Source organism: Temnothorax longispinosus, chromosome 11 (assembly GCF_030848805.1).
Source record: "Temnothorax longispinosus isolate EJ_2023e chromosome 11, Tlon_JGU_v1, whole genome shotgun sequence".
Classification (NCBI taxonomy): domain Eukaryota; kingdom Metazoa; phylum Arthropoda; class Insecta; order Hymenoptera; family Formicidae; genus Temnothorax; species Temnothorax longispinosus.
Window position 1 is genome coordinate 17,387,420 of NC_092368.1, and position 19,305 is coordinate 17,406,724.

At 30.0% G+C, this 19,305-nt stretch overlaps 1 protein-coding gene across 1 annotated transcript; it reads left to right on the forward strand.

The window, feature by feature from the left end:
• Positions 1-2,329: 2,329 nt before the first annotated feature.
• LOC139821433 (fatty acid synthase-like) lies at positions 2,330-17,729 on the forward strand. Its single transcript, XM_071792432.1, is given in 20 exon segments — positions 2,330-2,503; positions 3,241-3,494; positions 3,729-3,960; positions 4,701-4,837; positions 4,839-5,123; positions 5,987-6,280; positions 6,744-6,939; positions 7,425-7,585; positions 7,749-8,066; positions 8,228-8,739; positions 9,522-9,826; positions 10,088-10,486; positions 10,563-11,587; positions 11,655-11,899; positions 12,298-12,997; positions 13,792-14,620; positions 15,745-16,208; positions 16,324-16,578; positions 17,102-17,350; positions 17,420-17,729. Coding segments are annotated over 20 exon segments (7,158 nt in total). The 5' UTR covers positions 2,330-2,340; the 3' UTR covers positions 17,555-17,729.
• Positions 17,730-19,305: the final 1,576 nt, after the last annotated feature.

Below are 19,305 nucleotides of genomic sequence, written 5' to 3' on the forward strand. Positions count from 1 at the left end.
CATACATATGACTATATATATATATATATATATATATATATATATATATATATATGTATGGATATGAAATTGATACAGGAACACAAAAAATATTAAGATAAAAGTACCAATACCCGGACATGTACCTATATCTCGACACATTTATTATTTATAAGTATAACGCAAATTAAAATCAAAGATAAAAATATTTTTTCTTGTAGTTTAAAACTTTAGTTATGGTATCCACGTTTATTTCCATAAATTTATGTTTTTTAAAGGTATCCAGGCATAGGTACGTGTCCAGGCATCGGTACATTTACCTACCTACTCTTGAGTATCTAGGTACTGTTACTTTTACCTTACTTCTTGCATAATCAAAACCTTAGGATTGATTACACCGATTTTATTCGGACTGATTGCAATTGACCGTTTACATCGACATAATGTCAAAAAATGCTCTTAAACTGTCAGAAAGCTGGTTTAGTTTCTGGGACATATTTTACTCGACAACTTGTTTGTAACGTAAAAATTTCAGATAAACTTGCTAGCGCCTTGACGTTTATGCAACGACATATAGTCATTTAGTTAGTCATCCTTTCTGTTGTACTTAGCGTTACTTGACAATTTTACATACAATTAAAATTAGCATATGCACCCTACGTCAAAGTTTAGCGGATATTATTTATATTGTAAATTCGCAAATACGTGAATACATTATGCAAAGTAGATATAACATTCTGATTAAATCAATGCACATTTAGACATATATGTTATTAATAATTTATAAAAACTTAAACTTTTAAAAAAAGGTACGAAAAAGGCGCCATTGCGATAAATGTAGATATATGGTCTGTGTCTCGAATCACTGCGCGTACACTGGGCGCGAGACACTAAGTACCATGTCTCTTGATGCGTCTAAATAAGATTTCATTTTTCATCATTCCTTATTACACATGCATGTACATATAAACATGTAATATAAAAAATGATTTTGCCTCTTGTAAAAAAATTTGAACAAGGATATTCCAGTGTGTTCGATCAGTAGAAGATGGTATGCGCAGAATACGGTGCACAATAATTATAACATATTTATATCAAAATAAATGGCTAATTAATTTAGAATTCTCGATAATAAAATTAACAAGTAAAAAGGTGGGTCTTAAGCGGTGCAACGCGGTTAATAGTAAGTTAAAGTTATATCAATATTTAATTAATATAAAAATATACATAATTATACATCGGATGATTCAGCTTTGTTTCGAGCCTTTTTCAGCGATGCGGTATAAACAGTTAAAATAAAAAGATAATCTCTTGTTCTCCGACAAGCAATATTATAGGTGAATACTTTTAGATAAAGTAGTCTAAAAGCATAGTATAATTTTCCACGAAAAAATTCACTGATAGAATTTGGATAATGACTATATAATTTGTAATATAATTGAAATAGAAATGTCAGTCAGAACTTGATCAACAGAGAGAAATAAAGTAACTCACCCAACCAGTCTAAAGAACGCAAGAATAATCATCGTAATTTTCGTATATATCCGTTAGTTTTAATTTATGAGTTTATTAACTCATGAGTTTTGATATTCAACATTAAGGAAAAGATTCTGAATAAAATTAAAATTAGGACAAATACATACGTGCATGCGCGCAAAGATTCGTAGAATATAGATATATTTATTTGCCAGCATGATCAAGTACATTTAAATTAAAAATAATTGTAAAATTTATATAAAGAACATTTTCTTTCAATAAACTTAGACTGTTTCTAACTAATTTAGTTTGTAAACTTACGTGTGAAAGTATAAATAATAATTATACCTCACATTATTAGATATTACATAAACTAACAATTATGTTTTACTTTCTTAATCAAATTATTTCACAATATATCCAAAACTCATAATAATACTCACAAACATAAAATGATAATATATAGTAATTTTTTGGTATTTTTTTTCTGAATTCATTATATTATTATGTATTAGCAATTTATCTGCCTCAGTAATTGCTACGATTGTGTGGTAAATATATCGTAACGGAAGCGTCAGTTATTAAAATACTTAAATATTTAATCGGCTGCAACATTAATATGTATGTAGAAGAAGTATATAATATAAGAGGCTCGGAGATATGACTTAGTTGCAACTTTTTACTTCACTCTTGTGTGAAGTGTCAATTGCCACGGTGCTTCTACTTTCTATTGGTACGTAATTTTTATAAAATGTAAAAGATGCAATTTTAAACTGTATTTGATTATTTTTTTAATTTTGCATTTGTGTCTGTTTTCTCAAAAAAATAAATAATAATATTTTGTTGTAGAATTTATCTGATTTATCTTAAAAAAATAAAGATACTATGAATCGACCAAACTCATATATCAGCATCGATGCTGAAGAAGAAATCATAATCTCTGGTATTGCTGGCCGATTTCCTAATAGCGACAATTTAAAAAAGTTTCAAGAAAATCTTTTTAACAAGGTGGATCTTGGTTCGAGCGATCATGGACGGTGGAATAACTGTAATGTAGTTTTATTTTAATATTTAGATATATATACTTTCAAAACTTATTATAGATCGTAATTAAAGATTTGCAATATTTAATCCAATAATTTTTAAAAACGATATCAGAATCCAGAAAATTGTACATAACACTACATATACGTACACAATATATACATATATATCTAACAAAAACAATTCTCGTAATTTATGTCAAAAATTATAAATTATCTTTTATTCAATAATCTTTCAAACATTTTTATGGCTTCGTTATTTCTAATTTCATAGTTTAAAACAATCCAGATGCATATTATGAAACATTATTATTTTTTATGTAGAAATAAGTATATATTTTATATAAATATGATCTCATTTTCGCACTTTTTGAACTGGAAGGTGACTTAATTTACTTCTCTTGTTGAAGTTCTGATTGTAATTTCTATTTCGATCATATTATAAACTATGATCATTAGCTATGTGTTTCTTGGATTTTTTCGCGGAAAATTACACTATTTTTAGATTATCAAATTTTGAAATTACTCACTTGTTTCTCGTCGAAGAGCGTGAGATTATTTTGATTTAATTGTTATCGCTGAAGATGGTACAAAGCAAAGCCAAAACGTCCGATATATAATTATATGTATCTTATTAGTTATACTAAAGATCGATGTATAACGTTAATTTATGCACTGCCAATAAGTTCTCTTAAAGCACCTTTTTACTTGTAATTTGTTAATATGTATATTTCTTATATAGCTTATAATATGCCTCATCGAATCGGTAAAGTCAACAATATCGAGAAATTCGATTCAGAATTTTTCAATGTACCCGCTACGGAAGCTCATGTAACGGATCCTATGACTAGAATGTTACTCGAGCATACTTACGAAGCAATTATCGATGCAGGTGTAAACCCAAAAGAATTAAGGGGAACAAGAACGAGTGTTTTTACAGCAATTTCTGTGTCAGAGACTCGATCGTATTTTTCTTTTAAACCTCAGAGGTAAGATGTATTTAATTAATATATATATAATATATATACAACATAATTAATAATAGAAATTTATTTAAGAAAATGATAAAACTATTATATGTATAAAATTCTTATTGCAAATATGGAAATTTGTTTCCTTAGTATATAAAGTAAAAAAAGATTGTACAATAGTTTTAAAAATATTTGATTTATTATTTATACATTTCAAATATATACTTCAAATATATTTACGAACATGTATTGTGATTAGTTTGCTACATTATCTATGATTGGATGCAACGTTTCTTTCATGGCAAATAGAATTTCTTATTGGCTTGGCGTTACTGGACAATCGCATAATATTGATACTGCATGTAGTTCAAGTAGCTATGCTGTAGTGAAAGCTTACGAGCTGATCCGGTCCGGAGATTGCGACGCGGCCATTATCGCTTCCGCCAATCTATGCCTCCATCCTCACATACAATTTCAATTTTACCATCTAGGTATGTATTTCTTATATCTTATTTATTATATTATATTTTATTGTATGTTACGTTATAAAAAATATTGATATACTCGTATTTATTTATATTTTATTTATTTCCGTTTTTACTCAAATTTCAGGTTTTATTTTGATAACTATTGATCATATGTTTTATACTTGTTATATTAATATAATATTTTTTTTATTTATGAAGCTAACAATAACTTAACCAGAAAATATTTGTTTAATGCAAATGCTTTGTTATCTGTAACAAATGTAACTATTGTTCATCTTATCTCTTAAAATATTATACATTTGGGATATTTAGAGAGATCTTGTTACGTCCAAACTCCGGGATTTTTTTTATTTTTCGGAAAACAGTAAGGATAGAAAGTAAGAATATGGAAAAATAATGTACTGACATTGTCACGCAAGTATACGTCACAGACTTCTATATATATTAACAGCTAGATTATTCTAGCAAACTTTTGCTAATTTTTTGTAAAACAAAAAATCTGTAAAAAAAAATCTTTAGCTGTGGAGTGCACAGGAGAGATGTATATATATATAATAATCTAATTATAAATTATAAATATTAATTAAAACCAAAATCAATATTAGGAGAAGTATGAGCAATGTTAACATTCTAGAATAATAAAATAAATTTTATTTATATGCTTTTTTTCTATTCTTATATTCAGATATTGAATCAAAGCTTGAAGAACTTTAATTTAACAAAAAGAATCAATTTCCTTCTAGGAGTCCTATCTTCTGATGGTTATTGTAAACCTTATGACGAAGAAGGTACCAGATATATGCGCAGCGATACGGTCGCAGTAGTATATTTGCAAAAAACCAAAAATGCAAGAAGAATATATGCGACCTTTGTACATACACGGTAAAACGAATTGTGATGGTTTTAAAGAAAAAGGTATTACCTTTCCATCGTTCGAGAAGCAAAAAATATTGTTGGAGAAATTTTATGAGGAATGTGAAATCTCGCCCAATGAATTATCTTACGTAGAGGCCCATACAACCGGTACCCTTGCCGGTGATCCCGTAGAAGTTATGTCTATCGACCAGGCTATATGCTCTAAAAGAAACACTCCGTTATTAATGGGCTCGGTAAAATCAAATCTTGGACATTCCGAAGCTGCCAGTGGTCTCTGCCAAATCGCAAAGGTATATTTATAATAAAATAATTTAACATTGACTTTGTTTAAAGTGTGAATAGAACAATTTATATTTTCTTATCTTGTTATAATTAAAAAAAAAAATACATGTCATACTATTATATAAAACCCAACTGTTTGTCTGTCTGTCTGTCCACGAACTACTTATTCGTTAGTGGACCGAATTTTTACCAAGGGTTTTTACATGAAATAGGGGTAGAATTTCTCGGGGAGTGCCATAAAGTGTATAGTTTTTTGCTAACGATTTTCTGGAAACTGATTTTTCTAATTTTTTTAATTTTTCGGGAAATAATCGACCGAATTCGATAAATAATCGACCAAATTTCAAAGAATTGTATATAAAACAGGGGTAGAATTTCCCGGGGAGTGCCAAGATGTGTATAGTTTTTTGTTACCGATCTTCTGGAAACCAGTTTTTCTAATTTTTCTAATTTTTCGGGAAATAATTGACCAAATCTCAAAGAATTCCGCAAATTTATGAGATATCAAATTGAATTTTTTTTATAGATACTTTTTATGGATAAATTTCCATAAAAAACATTTTACCAATTTTTTGGAAACCGGTTTCAGAATTTTTCAAATTTTTCGAGAAATAATAAGTCATGATGTGTATATTTTTTCATTATTATATAGAGTAATGTGTTCATCACGCTTGAGATTAAAGATAAATCGAACGCAGCAGTTGACGAGTCTTTGTAATTTAGTGTTTAATAGTGTTTAAGAGAGAGAGAGAGAGAGACTATTTGCGTGTCTTATTACATGTTTTCCGGGGCGAAACCCGGGTAACCAGCTAGTAGTTATAATAATTACTAATTATAATTATTGCTAGTAAAAGGATATGATTTCTTAAAGGTATTATTAACGATGGAAATTGGCATCATATTGCCTACTATACACTTCAAGCGTCCGCGGAAAGAGTTGACTGCTATTATCGAAGGAAGAATAAAGATTATTACGGAACCAACGGAATGGGAGGGTGGTTCTATAGGTGTTAATTCCTTTGGATTTGGAGGGGCTAATTGCCATATATTATTAAAGTCAAATCCTAAACAAAAAATCAACAATGGAGTTCCAAACGATGACTTACCTAGGCTTGTAGCTGTGTCTGGACGTACGGAGGAAGCAGTTAAAATCATTTTCGATGACGTAAGCAAATATTGTAATGAATTATTTCATTTAGTTCAGAAATGGTTCCAATTCTATGATATTAATTTTTTGTTACTATACAACCCGACTGTTTGTCTGTCTGTCCGTCCGTCCTTCTGTCTGTCTGCGAACTACTCATTCGTTAGTGGACCGAATTTTTACCAAAAGTATATGAAATAGGGGTAGAATTTTCCGGGGAGTGCCATGATGTGTATAGTTTTTGTTACCAATTTTCTGGAAACCGGTTTTTTTAATTCTTCTAATTTTTCGGGAAATAATTGACCGAATTTCAAAGAATTATGTATGAAAAAGAGGTAGAATTTTCCGGGGCGTGCTATAAAGTGTATAATTTTTCGTTACCGATCTTTTTGGAAGCCGGTAATTAAATAATATTATCTTCTCTTTTTTGTGTAAAATTTTTCCAAGAACTATATAGGACGTACATTCTTGTTACGAATTGCAGATGCGAAGTCGATCAATAGATACAGAGTTTATATCCCTACTACATCATATTCATAATCATAATATAGAAGGTCACCTTTACAGAGGGTACATGATAACTGGGTCTAAAATATCTCATAATGTAATTAGTAAAATAGGACATTCTCAATATATAAGAAGACCAATTTGTTTCATATTTTCTGGACTAGGATCTCAATGTTTTGGAATAAGTAAGTAAATATATTATTATATACAAAATATGTTAAATATACAACATTCAATAAATAATTTTTAAGTTACAGGATATATACATATAGCACGATACATACAAATAATATAATTTTTCACAATTATGTAGAAAAGTATGATCATGATCTTAACATATTCTTACCTAATATGTTCTCAAACTTATAATACTGCATAAAAGTTTTACTTATTACTTTGTATTTATTAGGAATTTAATTTAATAAATTTAACAAATAAAATTAAACCCTAACAGAATATTCTATCTCAGAATTAATGTTACAATATGAAATGTTACAAAGTAAAAAGCTAGACTCCTTTCTTACATACTCTTCCCGACTACATTAAATACTAAATGACGTGTGTGTGTTTGTGTATAAATCCGCGGATGCATATATACATCAAATGTACATATATATATGTATATCAAAATTTGAAAACTTTATTAAACTTTTAATAGGTCGCGCTCTAATAAAATTCCCAGTGTTTGCCAAGGCCATCCAGAAATGCGATATCATTTTAAAACCTTATGGCATACTACTTACAAATATTTTAACAAGTGACACTAAAAATATTTTTGATAATATCATTAATTTTTTAATGGGTCTCATTGGACTACAAGTAAGAAAAAAGATTATTTGTTTCGCCTTTATAAAATATATTTTATATATACCATATATATTATATGTAAAAATAATTTAAAAATATTTACTTTAGACTTACTTCATAATTCTAATCTTTATTTAAACCAAATGGGAAGCTATTTCTTTTATATGTATTGCAGATTGGATTGGTTGATCTCTTAACATCTATTGGTATAGTCCCCGATTTTATAATCGGTCATTCCATTGGTGAACTAATCTGTGGATATGCCGATGGATGTTTAACGGCCGAAGAAACGATTCTGTCGGCATATTTCATCGGTTTAGCACTTCACGAGTCGAAAATAATTAACGGCTCCATGGCTGAAATTAATCTCGACCTTGAAACCTTAAAAGTTATGTGTCCTTCGGATATCGATATAGCTTGTTACAATAGTTTTTCTAATTTTATTGTAAGCGGACCAACAAATTCTATAAGAGCATTCCTCAACAAATTGCAGGTATATATTAATGTTTATAAACAACATAATATTTTCTGATTAGTGTCTTTGAATCGTTTTGTTAAAACAAATTAGTAATACTTACGATTTTATTATTTTCTAGGATAATCAAATGACTATTGTGTGTGTGTTATATTTACAATTTTTTACAATATTTTTAGGCTGATAATATTTTTGTAAAAAGGATTCCTTGTGGTAATATACCTTTTCATAGTCGTTACATCAAACCTGCTGTAGCTAAGTCCGAAATATACTTGAACCAAATATTACCACAGAAAAGATTTCGCAGCTCAAAATGGTTAACAACATCCACTCACGAGTATTCCAATACATCTTTATGTTCAAAATATTACACAAATTATTTGTTGTCCTCGGTGTTATTCGCAGAGGCGATACGTTCAATTCCAAAAGATACAGTGACGATTGAGATATCTCCTGAGAATATTCTTCAACATATTTTAAACAACTATTTATGCCCTACAGTAACAAATGTAGCGTTATATGAACGTACCGAGGATCTTAATGGTGAGGTATTTTTAGAATCAATCGGAAAACTTTATAACGCAGGATTGCAGCCACAGATTTCAAACCTCTATCCGACAGTTGAATTTCCTGTAAGCCGCGGTACTCCAATGATTTCTCCTCTCATAAGGTATGCATATTTTATGTTTATGTACAAATGAATAAATTGCCGAATAACGAAAATTTTTATAAGTTTTGAAGCACTCAAGTGATTTAATTACAAGAGTATATTTAACGAATAACATAATATTGAATTACATTTCTGACTTTTATTCAAGTGATGTAGTTAAGAAATTTGTTTGTAATTGCTGCATTGTGTGAACTGGATTACAACTTTCCTTTTTATTTTCGCTAAATTTCAAAAATATATTCTAATATTTTATTTTAAGTACACAAAACGTACACTAGTTCAGCTAGTACAAAAACTTCAGCTATAAAATGCTTCACGTGAAAAATTGAAAATTCGTATGAAATCGTACAATAATAATTCTTGTTTCGCGCTGCAATCACCAAATGATATAAAATAGATCTGGCATTGCATGAAAAGTTGAAAACCTAAAATTGTATTTTGTTTTATTTATAAAACTTATTTTATTAATAATTTTTTAATAAATACTGAGTGTCGGCTTTAGTACGCGGTTTTAAACTTTCGAAATGTTACGATTGGAGTTAAGAGCTTGATAACATAAATGAAAGTTAAGATCATAGAAGGACGGTCTCCTTTTTTGGCAATTATTATACCCCAATAATACTTTATTGTTCTACTTATTCTAAAGATAAATATCTTTACATGGTGTATCATACTTGTCATAAAGAGGGAAGGAGAATGTAAGAAATACTATAGTATCAATAAATTTCACATATTTCGATAATAAATAAACAACTAATTTATTTATAAGTGTATTACATAATAAATATTAATAATGTTTATAGATGGGATCATTCGGAAAATTACTACGTATTTCGATATACTCATCAAAAAGTAATTTTCAAAAAAGAAATAGTTATCAATATTGATGTAGCTGATGAAACATTCATATATTTGACGGGTCATGTCATTGATGGCAAAAATTTATTTCCGGCTATGGGATATCTTTTCTTTCTCTGGGAAATGTTGGCATCATTGAATAAGCAAGACTATACCAATGTGCCAATCGTATTTGAGGATGTTAATTTTATTCGGGCCACAGTACTATCACAACAAAATGAGATTGAATTAACCTTTTCGATCCAAGAAGGTAATATTATTACGTAAACAGTTAATTTTCTCATGTAAGTATTAGATTTAATATTTAAGCCACTTTTGTGATGCAATATTTTTAAGCTAAAATGAAAATAAAACAAAAAAATATATGGATAAAAATAATTAAATCAAACATGGAATCTTTCTTTTTATGACTCAATTGCTTTTGTGAGATACCCAATCCCGTATTGATATATTCTCGTTTATTTAATTTATTATAACGTTTTATGTTTAAAAAATTTATATCTATATCTAGGTACCAACAGGTTTGAAATAATCGAAGGAGACAGTGTTGTTGTTACTGGAATATTACGAATTCCAACTGATATTGAAAATGAAAAAATATCTGCTAATCTTGCTGAATGTGTCGATGATGAAGAAGAAATGAGTACAAAAGACATCTACAAGGAATTAAGGCTTCGTGGTTATCAATATGCCGGCATATTTCGTGGATTAAAAAGTGCATCGGTTTCGGGATCAAACGGCCATATCGCATGGACATCTAATTGGGTGGCATTTATGGACAGTATGTTACAGATGATGATATTGGGACAGAATTCAAGAAGCCTTTTTGTTCCAACAAGAATTCGCAAACTGACAATCGATCCGAAATATCACGTACAGCTAATTCAAGATTATCCAGTTGAAGAAAGGCGTAAGTAAAATATTAAAATAAGTAATGCAGTGTGGCTAATTGCCTGACTAAATCAATTTCATTTGCTACGTTACAGAATTCTCTGTTCGTCATTACAAGTCTGTAGACGCTATAATATCTGGAGGAATAGAAATTTGTGGCATTGTGGCTACACCTATATTTCGCCGGCAAAAAGCAGTTAATGCCGTTCTTGAAGAATACAAATTTGTTGCTCATCGTGACTTAGAAACTATGTCGTTACAAGATGCAATTAGAATGTCAACGCACATTGCACTCGAATGTTACAATAACATAAATGTTAAAATTATCGAATTTATCGGTGATAATGACCAAGTGACATCAGAAGATTTAAATTCTCCATTTGTTAATGAAATCTTAAGCGATTTACCTCAGATTCGACATCATATCTGGCTAGTGACGAGTCATGAGAGATACAAAAATATTTCTTTGCCGAATAACGTTTCTACAACAGAAATTACTATGTTGTCAAGAGACGAAAACTGTTTGATGGTCATTGGTTTCGATATTTTGACAAAAAATGGCAAAAAATTGCAGAAACAGTTATTGCCTTTGTTAATGCCGCAAGGTTTTATACTAACTCTGGAAAAATCTGGTACGATCGATTATTCATACCTGAAAACATATGAGTTGGATATCATAGTGGAGAAACAAATAAACGAAAAGACACTTTTACTGCTGAAAAAAACACAAAATATTGCAAAAAAACAATACCAAATTATGCATGTAAGCAATTACGACTTTTCGTGGATAGATGAACTGAAATCAATCATGAGTGTGCAAAACGAGACTAGTATAGATACGAGGATCATACTCGTCGCGCAAGGAGATTTCGAATGCGGGCTACTCGGTTTTATTAATTGTTTGCGAAAAGAACCGGGAGGCGAAATAATTAGAAGCGTTTTTATTCAAGATAACAAAGCGCCTGGTTTTTCTTTGCAAGAACCATTGTACATGAAACAGTTGCAATTGGACCTACCTATCAACGTTTTACGTTCCGGTAACATTTGGGGATCATACAGGCATTTTCCATTACCATCATTGGAACCAAAACTCGTAGACAGCGCTTACGTTAAACAGACGGTGCGTCAAAAAATTCTATTGTAAATTTTATTATTAGATTGTAATTATTTATGTTTCTTTGTAATAGGTGCAAGGAGATTTGAGTACTCTCTGCTGGGTACAGAAGAGAATGTCTTCCTACATTAAGCGTGAAGATTTCGTTAATGTAATTTATGCACCTCTCAACTTCAAAGATATTATGTTGGCTACTGGTAGAATTACTGCCGAATCTATTGGATTATTTGAACGCAGTTATTTAGATAGTCCCATTGGCTTGGAATTTGTTGGGTTTGATACGCGTGGACGCAGAATAATGGGAATGTGCTTAAACGGGTAAAACGTCTCTATCAATAATCACTCAATGAAGAAGACTATTTACGTTTATTGGCACTTTTAATTTAATATTTAATATAAATCTCGATTTTATTTTGTGAATTAAATATAACGCCTTACCGTACTACATGCTGTAAAGATATGTAGAAATTATAAAATAAGTATGAAGAAATAACATGAATAGTGGTTTTTCAAGACTCTTAAAAAATTGATAAATTATTATTAGAGAAGAATAGAATCCGATAAATGTGGCACTTACAAAATTTCAAAAATTCTTAAAACTTTAAATATGAACTACATAGAACAAGACGTTCTATATATAGTAAATATGATTACTACATAACTTTTACGAGACATACGCACACAAATTATATACTTTCAAAAATTATTATGTTTAGAGGAATGACAAACATTTGCGAGCCCGACGAATACCTCAGTTGGAATGTACCCGATGAATGGACAATGGAAGATGCAGCAACGGTTCCGTGTGTGTACATCACGTGCTATGACGCCTTGTATATAAAGGGTAAAATGAAAAAAGGAGACAAAATTTTGATCCATTCGGGTACTGGTGGCATTGGTCAAGCTGCAATCCATCTTGCCCTTCATGAAGGTTGTGAAGTGTTTACGACAGTTGGAACTGTCGAGAAACGACAGTTTATGAAAGAAACGTTTCCCTCTATTCCCGAAGATCATATCGGAAACTCTCGAGATACAAGCTTTGAACAAATGATTATACAGCGTACAGGAGGTCGTGGAGTGGATATCGTATTAAATTCCTTAGCCGAAGAGAAATTGCAAGCATCTGTTCGTTGTTTAGCAAATGGTGGTCGTTTTCTGGAAATTGGAAAATTTGATATGATTTCCAATAATTCCTTAGATATGTCTATCTTTTCCAAAGGTATCAGTTTTCATGGTGTTTTATTAGATAAATTATTAATAAATTCATCAAGTTTAGAACGAAAGATAACGTTGTCGAAGAAAATAGCAGAAGGTTTAAAAAATGGCGCTATTAAACCACTGTGTAGAAAAGTCTTTAATAAAAATGAGATAGAGACTGCCTTTAGATATATGGCCGCTGGAAAACATATTGGCAAGGTAAGATTATTTAATTATATATTTATACAGAAATATGTAATTATGATGCAAAATATTCTATCTTGCTTAATTAGAGATATTCCGTTTCTTTAACTGCTGTAAAGATAGCAACAAATGTAAGCTTTGTTAAATTATGTTCTCAGTCAAGAAACTTTTTTTATTTATATATAAGAATAACCTTAATTATTCACTTTTTATAATTATTCAACAATATATAAACGTAGCTTCCTTCGCTCTTATGTTAAATATTATTGTTGGATAAGGTATGTAGAGCGCGGATAGTCAATCACATCAAACAAACATTTTACATGTATATAATACAATGACTATAAGTAGAGTTGATATGATTTTTGCTCACAAGTGCGCAAGCAGTCTTACCAATAAGGACATTACTGATTTAATTTGTCTATTAGAATTTAGTTAAAGACATTGGTATTATTTTTACTCAGTGCCATGAGCATTATTAAACATTTTTATTTTATACTTAGATACCTATATTAATTATTTTTTAGAACATTGAAAACATTTATAAGAGAAAGACGATCAATGTCCATCCGGTCTAATATCGAGAAAAACGTAATTCTAAGTTTCGGATATCTTAAGACAAAAGTACTGACAGTGAATATCGGAGAATGCATAGTCTTTATTTACCTCGATAGGAAAATTGTGCACTAGTTCAGAGTTTATTTTTTTTACTCCACATTGGAAGGAAAAGGATAAACTCTGATGAACAAGTGCAGCCAGTTCAGCAATAAAAAACAGACCCAATGATTGTTGTATCTGACTGTTCGTAGATAATAATAAGAGTTCATCAAGAGGAAGAGTCTTTGGATGCTCCACTACTCGCCTATCCACGATATTATTGCATGGACCATAAATCCTATGTTATTTTGGGTGGACTAGGCGGTTTTGGTTTAGAGCTAGCAGATTGGTTGACTTTTCGAGGTGCAAAAAATCTGGTATTAACATCACGAACCGGGATTAGAACAGGTTATCAGCAATCAAGAGTAAAGCTATGGCGATCTTACGGTGTGGATGTACAGATCGTTACAGTCGATAATACTTTGAAACACGAAGACTGCGAATCTATATTAAAATTTGCTGAAGAAAAAGCACCAGTGGATGCTATATTTAATCTTGCAGTTGTTTTAAAAGATTGTACATTCCAAAATCAATCACCACAAACGTTCGAGGATTCGTTCAAATCGAAAGCATGGATGACGAAGAAAATGGACGAATTGTCGAGAACGATATGTCCACAACTTCGACATTTTGTCGTTTTTTCCTCCGTCTCGTGTGGAAGAGGAAACGCAGGCCAGACAAATTATGGGATGGCTAATTCCGTAATGGAGAGAATCTGTGAGAAAAGGACGGAAGAAGGATTACACGGTTTAGCGATACAGTGGGGTGCTATTGGTGATGTCGGACTCGTGGCAGATATGCAAGAAGAAAATAAGGAATTGGTTATTGGAGGTACATTGCAACAACGAATATTTTCCTGTTTGGATACATTAGAAGTATTTCTGCTACAAGACCGGCCTGTCGTAAGCAGTATGGTTGTTGCTGAAAAAACCAAAATTGGCGGATCAATGAATATTTCTGAAACGGTTGCTCATATCATGGGTAAGCAGTTTTATACAAAGCTAAACAATGAAGAAAACTAATTATAATGCCATGAAAGAGAAGTACTTTCCTATTTTTAATAAAATAATAAATGCTTTGTAATTCGGGTCCTAATTTTAGTCCGCAATTGATAAATTCTTTTAGCGTCTCACGATATTAGTAAATTTTCTAGAAATTTAAGAAATCTCAAATAAAATGTATATTAACAATTAAAGAATTATTGACAGTATAAATAATTGACAATTAATTTAGAAACAGCTAAGTGTTAAACGTACAGAAAATGTAACAATTTGATTTATAATATTAAAATTTTTGTTGGTATGCAATTTTAGAACATTAAATAGAGTAACATAATACTTGGTAAATTACCGAATAGGGGACTCACCTTCTATGAACTTGACCTTGATATATATTGTAGAAGTCATCCTTTTTTGAGTAACCTTCAGAAGATTTTAACCATTGCTTGTTCTTTACTAAAAAGTTATTAATAAAATTTTTTTAATAAATGGAAGATTGTTAACAAAATTATTTTAATAAATAAAACGTAATTTTTTGATACTCTTACACTTAAGAAAAAAATTACATTTTGCCGAGGCTTATATATTTTTCTTCTCTCCTCTTGCACTCTAATCTCAGAAACGCGTATTTTCCGTTTAGCATACATCTCATTAACATAAAATGGTTCCACATGGGTTTTCAACTTTCCATGCAAACCGTATAATGATATAAGACCTCGTTATGTACTGCAAGCACCGGACAATGTGGGGTAGATATCGTTTTACGTGAAAAGTTGAAAACCCATGTAAAATTGTACAATAATAAATTTTCTTTTACACTGATGTATAACCACCGAGCGGGTAAGGTAAACCTCGACTATTGCGTGAAAATCGCAAAATGGTATAAAAATTACGTTCTATTTCTGAAATATTTTTGTTAATAACTTTTTAATAGAGAACAAGCGACGGATAAAACCTTCTGGAAGTTACTCAGGAAGGTGAACTTCTATAATATAATGTTAAGGACAAAGTCATAGAAGGTAGTCCCCTATTCGGTATATTTACCTAAAACTTATTTAAATGTAATTAATACATAATTCTTACTTTATTTCCTATTTTACCAAATAGGATTAAAGAACATAAACACAGTGCCACCAAATGTACCACTGGTCGAAATGGGTATGGATTCGATGATGGCAGTTGAAATTAAGCAGACGTTGGAAAGAGAGTTCGATATTTCCTTGACAGCGCAAGACATTAGAACTCTAAATTTTGCTAAACTAAAACAAATAACAATTACAGGAATACAAGAAAAGATACACAATACAAACAAAATTGGTGAAGATTTTGACGTGCTGATTCGAAAAACGAAGGATGCAGACTTTGTTCCAGATATTCTTGTAGAATTGATTACCAAGAAAGAGGTTGATCGAGGTAATATATTTCTCTTACCAGGAATCGAAGGATGTTCAAGCGTATATAAAACTATGGCATCAGGAATTAAATTTTCGGCAACGTGTTTGCAACATGGTGTACTTAATATTCCTGACGACAGTCATTCAGTGATGAAGTCAGCCGCTTATTTGCTGCCTGTAAGAAGATTAAATTTAATTAAACTATTTATGTTGAAAGTAATATTTAACAATTAGGTACAAGTGTTTCGTATTATACCACAGCTTACACATACATTTATATTTATTTTCTTAGCACATATTAAAGAAAATGAAAGATCAAAGGAAATTTCTAATAGTGGGTTATTCGTTCGGATCCTTAATTGCCATTGAATTAGCAAGATTATTAGAAGCTAAAGATTTCTCAGGACGGTTAATACTAATAGACGGAGCTCCTGACCAAATGAAAATTTTGGTTAATCAATATTTTCACTGTGCTTCACTAGAAGAGTTACGAAGTACAGTTTTACTTGGTTTATTGGGAATGTACGCTACAATTAATAAAGAAACGGTTAGTAAATTATAAAAAATACATTTGGATTTTTTATTGTAAAAATTATTTATCTAATTTTAATCTTATATCACCATAAGTCTTCGCATCATAATTCTTATTTTGCTCTTCGACTTTTATACTCATTGTCAGAGAAATAGGATGTGCGTTCGATTTTAATTGCAGTAAAAACTAATATGATTAATGCGTGCATTTTTCACTTTCATCTTTTTGTTTACCGGTCTTTATATGCTATCTTAACTTTTTACACTGAAAATGATCTGATGACAGACTAAAACGTATATTAAAATATTATTGTAATTAAAAATTACAATAAAAATTAAAATCACTTTGTTGTGGCTTTTTTATGACGCTTTTTTATGTGGAGATTTAGGAATTTTAATAAAATAAACAAGGATAACAACAGATTTTACCATCGTTCGAGAATTTAATATATCTTTTGTATTACTGATAAAATGCAGATGTTATTTTAGCATATTTATTATTATTAACCATACAAAATGCAAAATTTTCTTATTTGCAGCTTGCGTTAGAGCTGAATAAATGTAACACGGAGGAAAAATTAAAAGTATTTCATGCTTACTTCCCGAAGGATTTAAATGTATTGACCATCGAAAATCAAAAGCTTATATATTTCACAATTTACAATCATATTGTCGCTGTACAGGATTACGATATCTCATCATTACCTCGCCTTAAATCACCTATAACATTGCTAAAACCCACATTTCCGATTGCCTCTTTTACTGAAGAGGATTATGGTTTACATAAGGTAAATAAATCTATAATTTGGATAAATATTTTTGAAATAAAACTAATAACAAGAACTTATTATTTTTAGGTTACCGAAGGTAAAGTGCAAATTCATTATGTGGAAGGTAATCATATCACAATGATGGAAAACGACAAAATCATATCAGCTATTAACGAAGAATGGATAGAAGATAATAAGATAGAAGATAAAATAATACAATAAATATATATACTTTACCGGGACGCGGTAACATTAAAACAAAATATTTCAAAGATATTATATATCAGGAAATAAGATGTCTTTCTAATAATGTTATCCTACAATACGTCTTTAAAATTTAAAATAAGCATGTATAAAAAAATATGTACGCTTAAATTTTTGTGTTTAACAATATATATTTCAGAAGTGAAATAATTATTTAGACAATTTTGCTTTTTTTATGTCTTAGAACTACTATATCATAATTGTCCGGAATCGATTTAATTCTTCTTAAAATATATTGTTAAACACAAAAATTTAAGAGTACATATTTTTATATGGTCTTTTAGGTTTGTAAACAACCTCTCAAGGATAACGCTTATATTTGATAGTATTCTAAGCAATTATCATGGAAACGGTGAGATATATGTAAATGTTTTAGGAAAACTTTATGATCTATTTATGTACGTTATAATTGTGTATTTAAATTTTCTAAAAATCTAATAAAAGTCTTCAAAATACTTCCATCATCATTATTATTTTCCTGAAAAAACTATACCCAGTTTGGGCCCCGAGTGCCATGAACAGTCATGGCGAGTCATATATTAATCGATAGGGGGGTACTAACGAAGTACAAAACGAAAAGTTTTAAAATTGCCTAATTGAAGTCTGGTGAGCGTACGGACCTAACCTAAATTATAAATTATTAAAAATAAAAATTTATTATTATTATTTTAAAGTACTTTTTAAACCATTCAACTTTTGTTTAAAATATGTTTTTAATATGTCTATCTATGAAAAAAAAGTCAATTTTTTTCAAAGGGATGTTTTCGCCTCTAAATATGCGTATGGACACGTATAAAAAATATGTGTCCCTTATTTTTGTCTAGAAAACAATATTTTAAAAGCTCATCAAAATCGGAGAGGGACACTTCCGTACCTTTCCTTGTTAGCTGGGTTAATGAACTGTATCAAATACATTCTAGACATATTAATTCAATGTCTTTGGTATAATCTGTTATTGCCGTCACCGCGGAAAAGCCTGGATGCAGAGAAATGAGATCAGACCAATGGTACATGGTCATAATAGCAAACTTTGGACAGCTTTAGCATTCAGAGGACTCGTTACAAAGTTGTGCAAATGGAACTTTTTAATCTTCTTTGATGCCCTACAATTCTTGCTATGTCTGATTGCTGTTCACTAAGGGCCCATTTTTTCATGAAAAACTGGGCATAGTCCTTTATAGATTTTTTTTATAAATAAAAATTAAAAACATTTTTATATCTAATCTATTCATTCATAAATGATAATGTTATTCTACAACATCACATCTTTCAGAAATAAGATAAAAATTTGTTATACGCGTTGCTATCGCTTTTATGTATTAGAGCTTGCGGCTCTTTTGTGCAATGCAGTACGACATTTCTAACATTACATTGCAGATTATAAATAATATTATAGTAAGAGAGAGTAATAATAATTTATATTCTTGTTTCCTAGAATTACTGAACCTTCCATTTTTTTCAGTCTCTATAGATTATTTTCTTTTTAATATCTTAATCTATTCTCTTAAAACAATTTTCTTATGCTTTATATGTCTCTTACTTTTTTATATCGCGTTTACATACTAATTTTTAAACGTACTTAATAATATTAAATAATTTTTAAATGTTTATGAAATAAATATTTTGTATCATTTAATATAAATTATTTATTATAAATATTTCAATAATTTATTGGACAAAAAATATTTCAAACATGATTTCTTGCATCA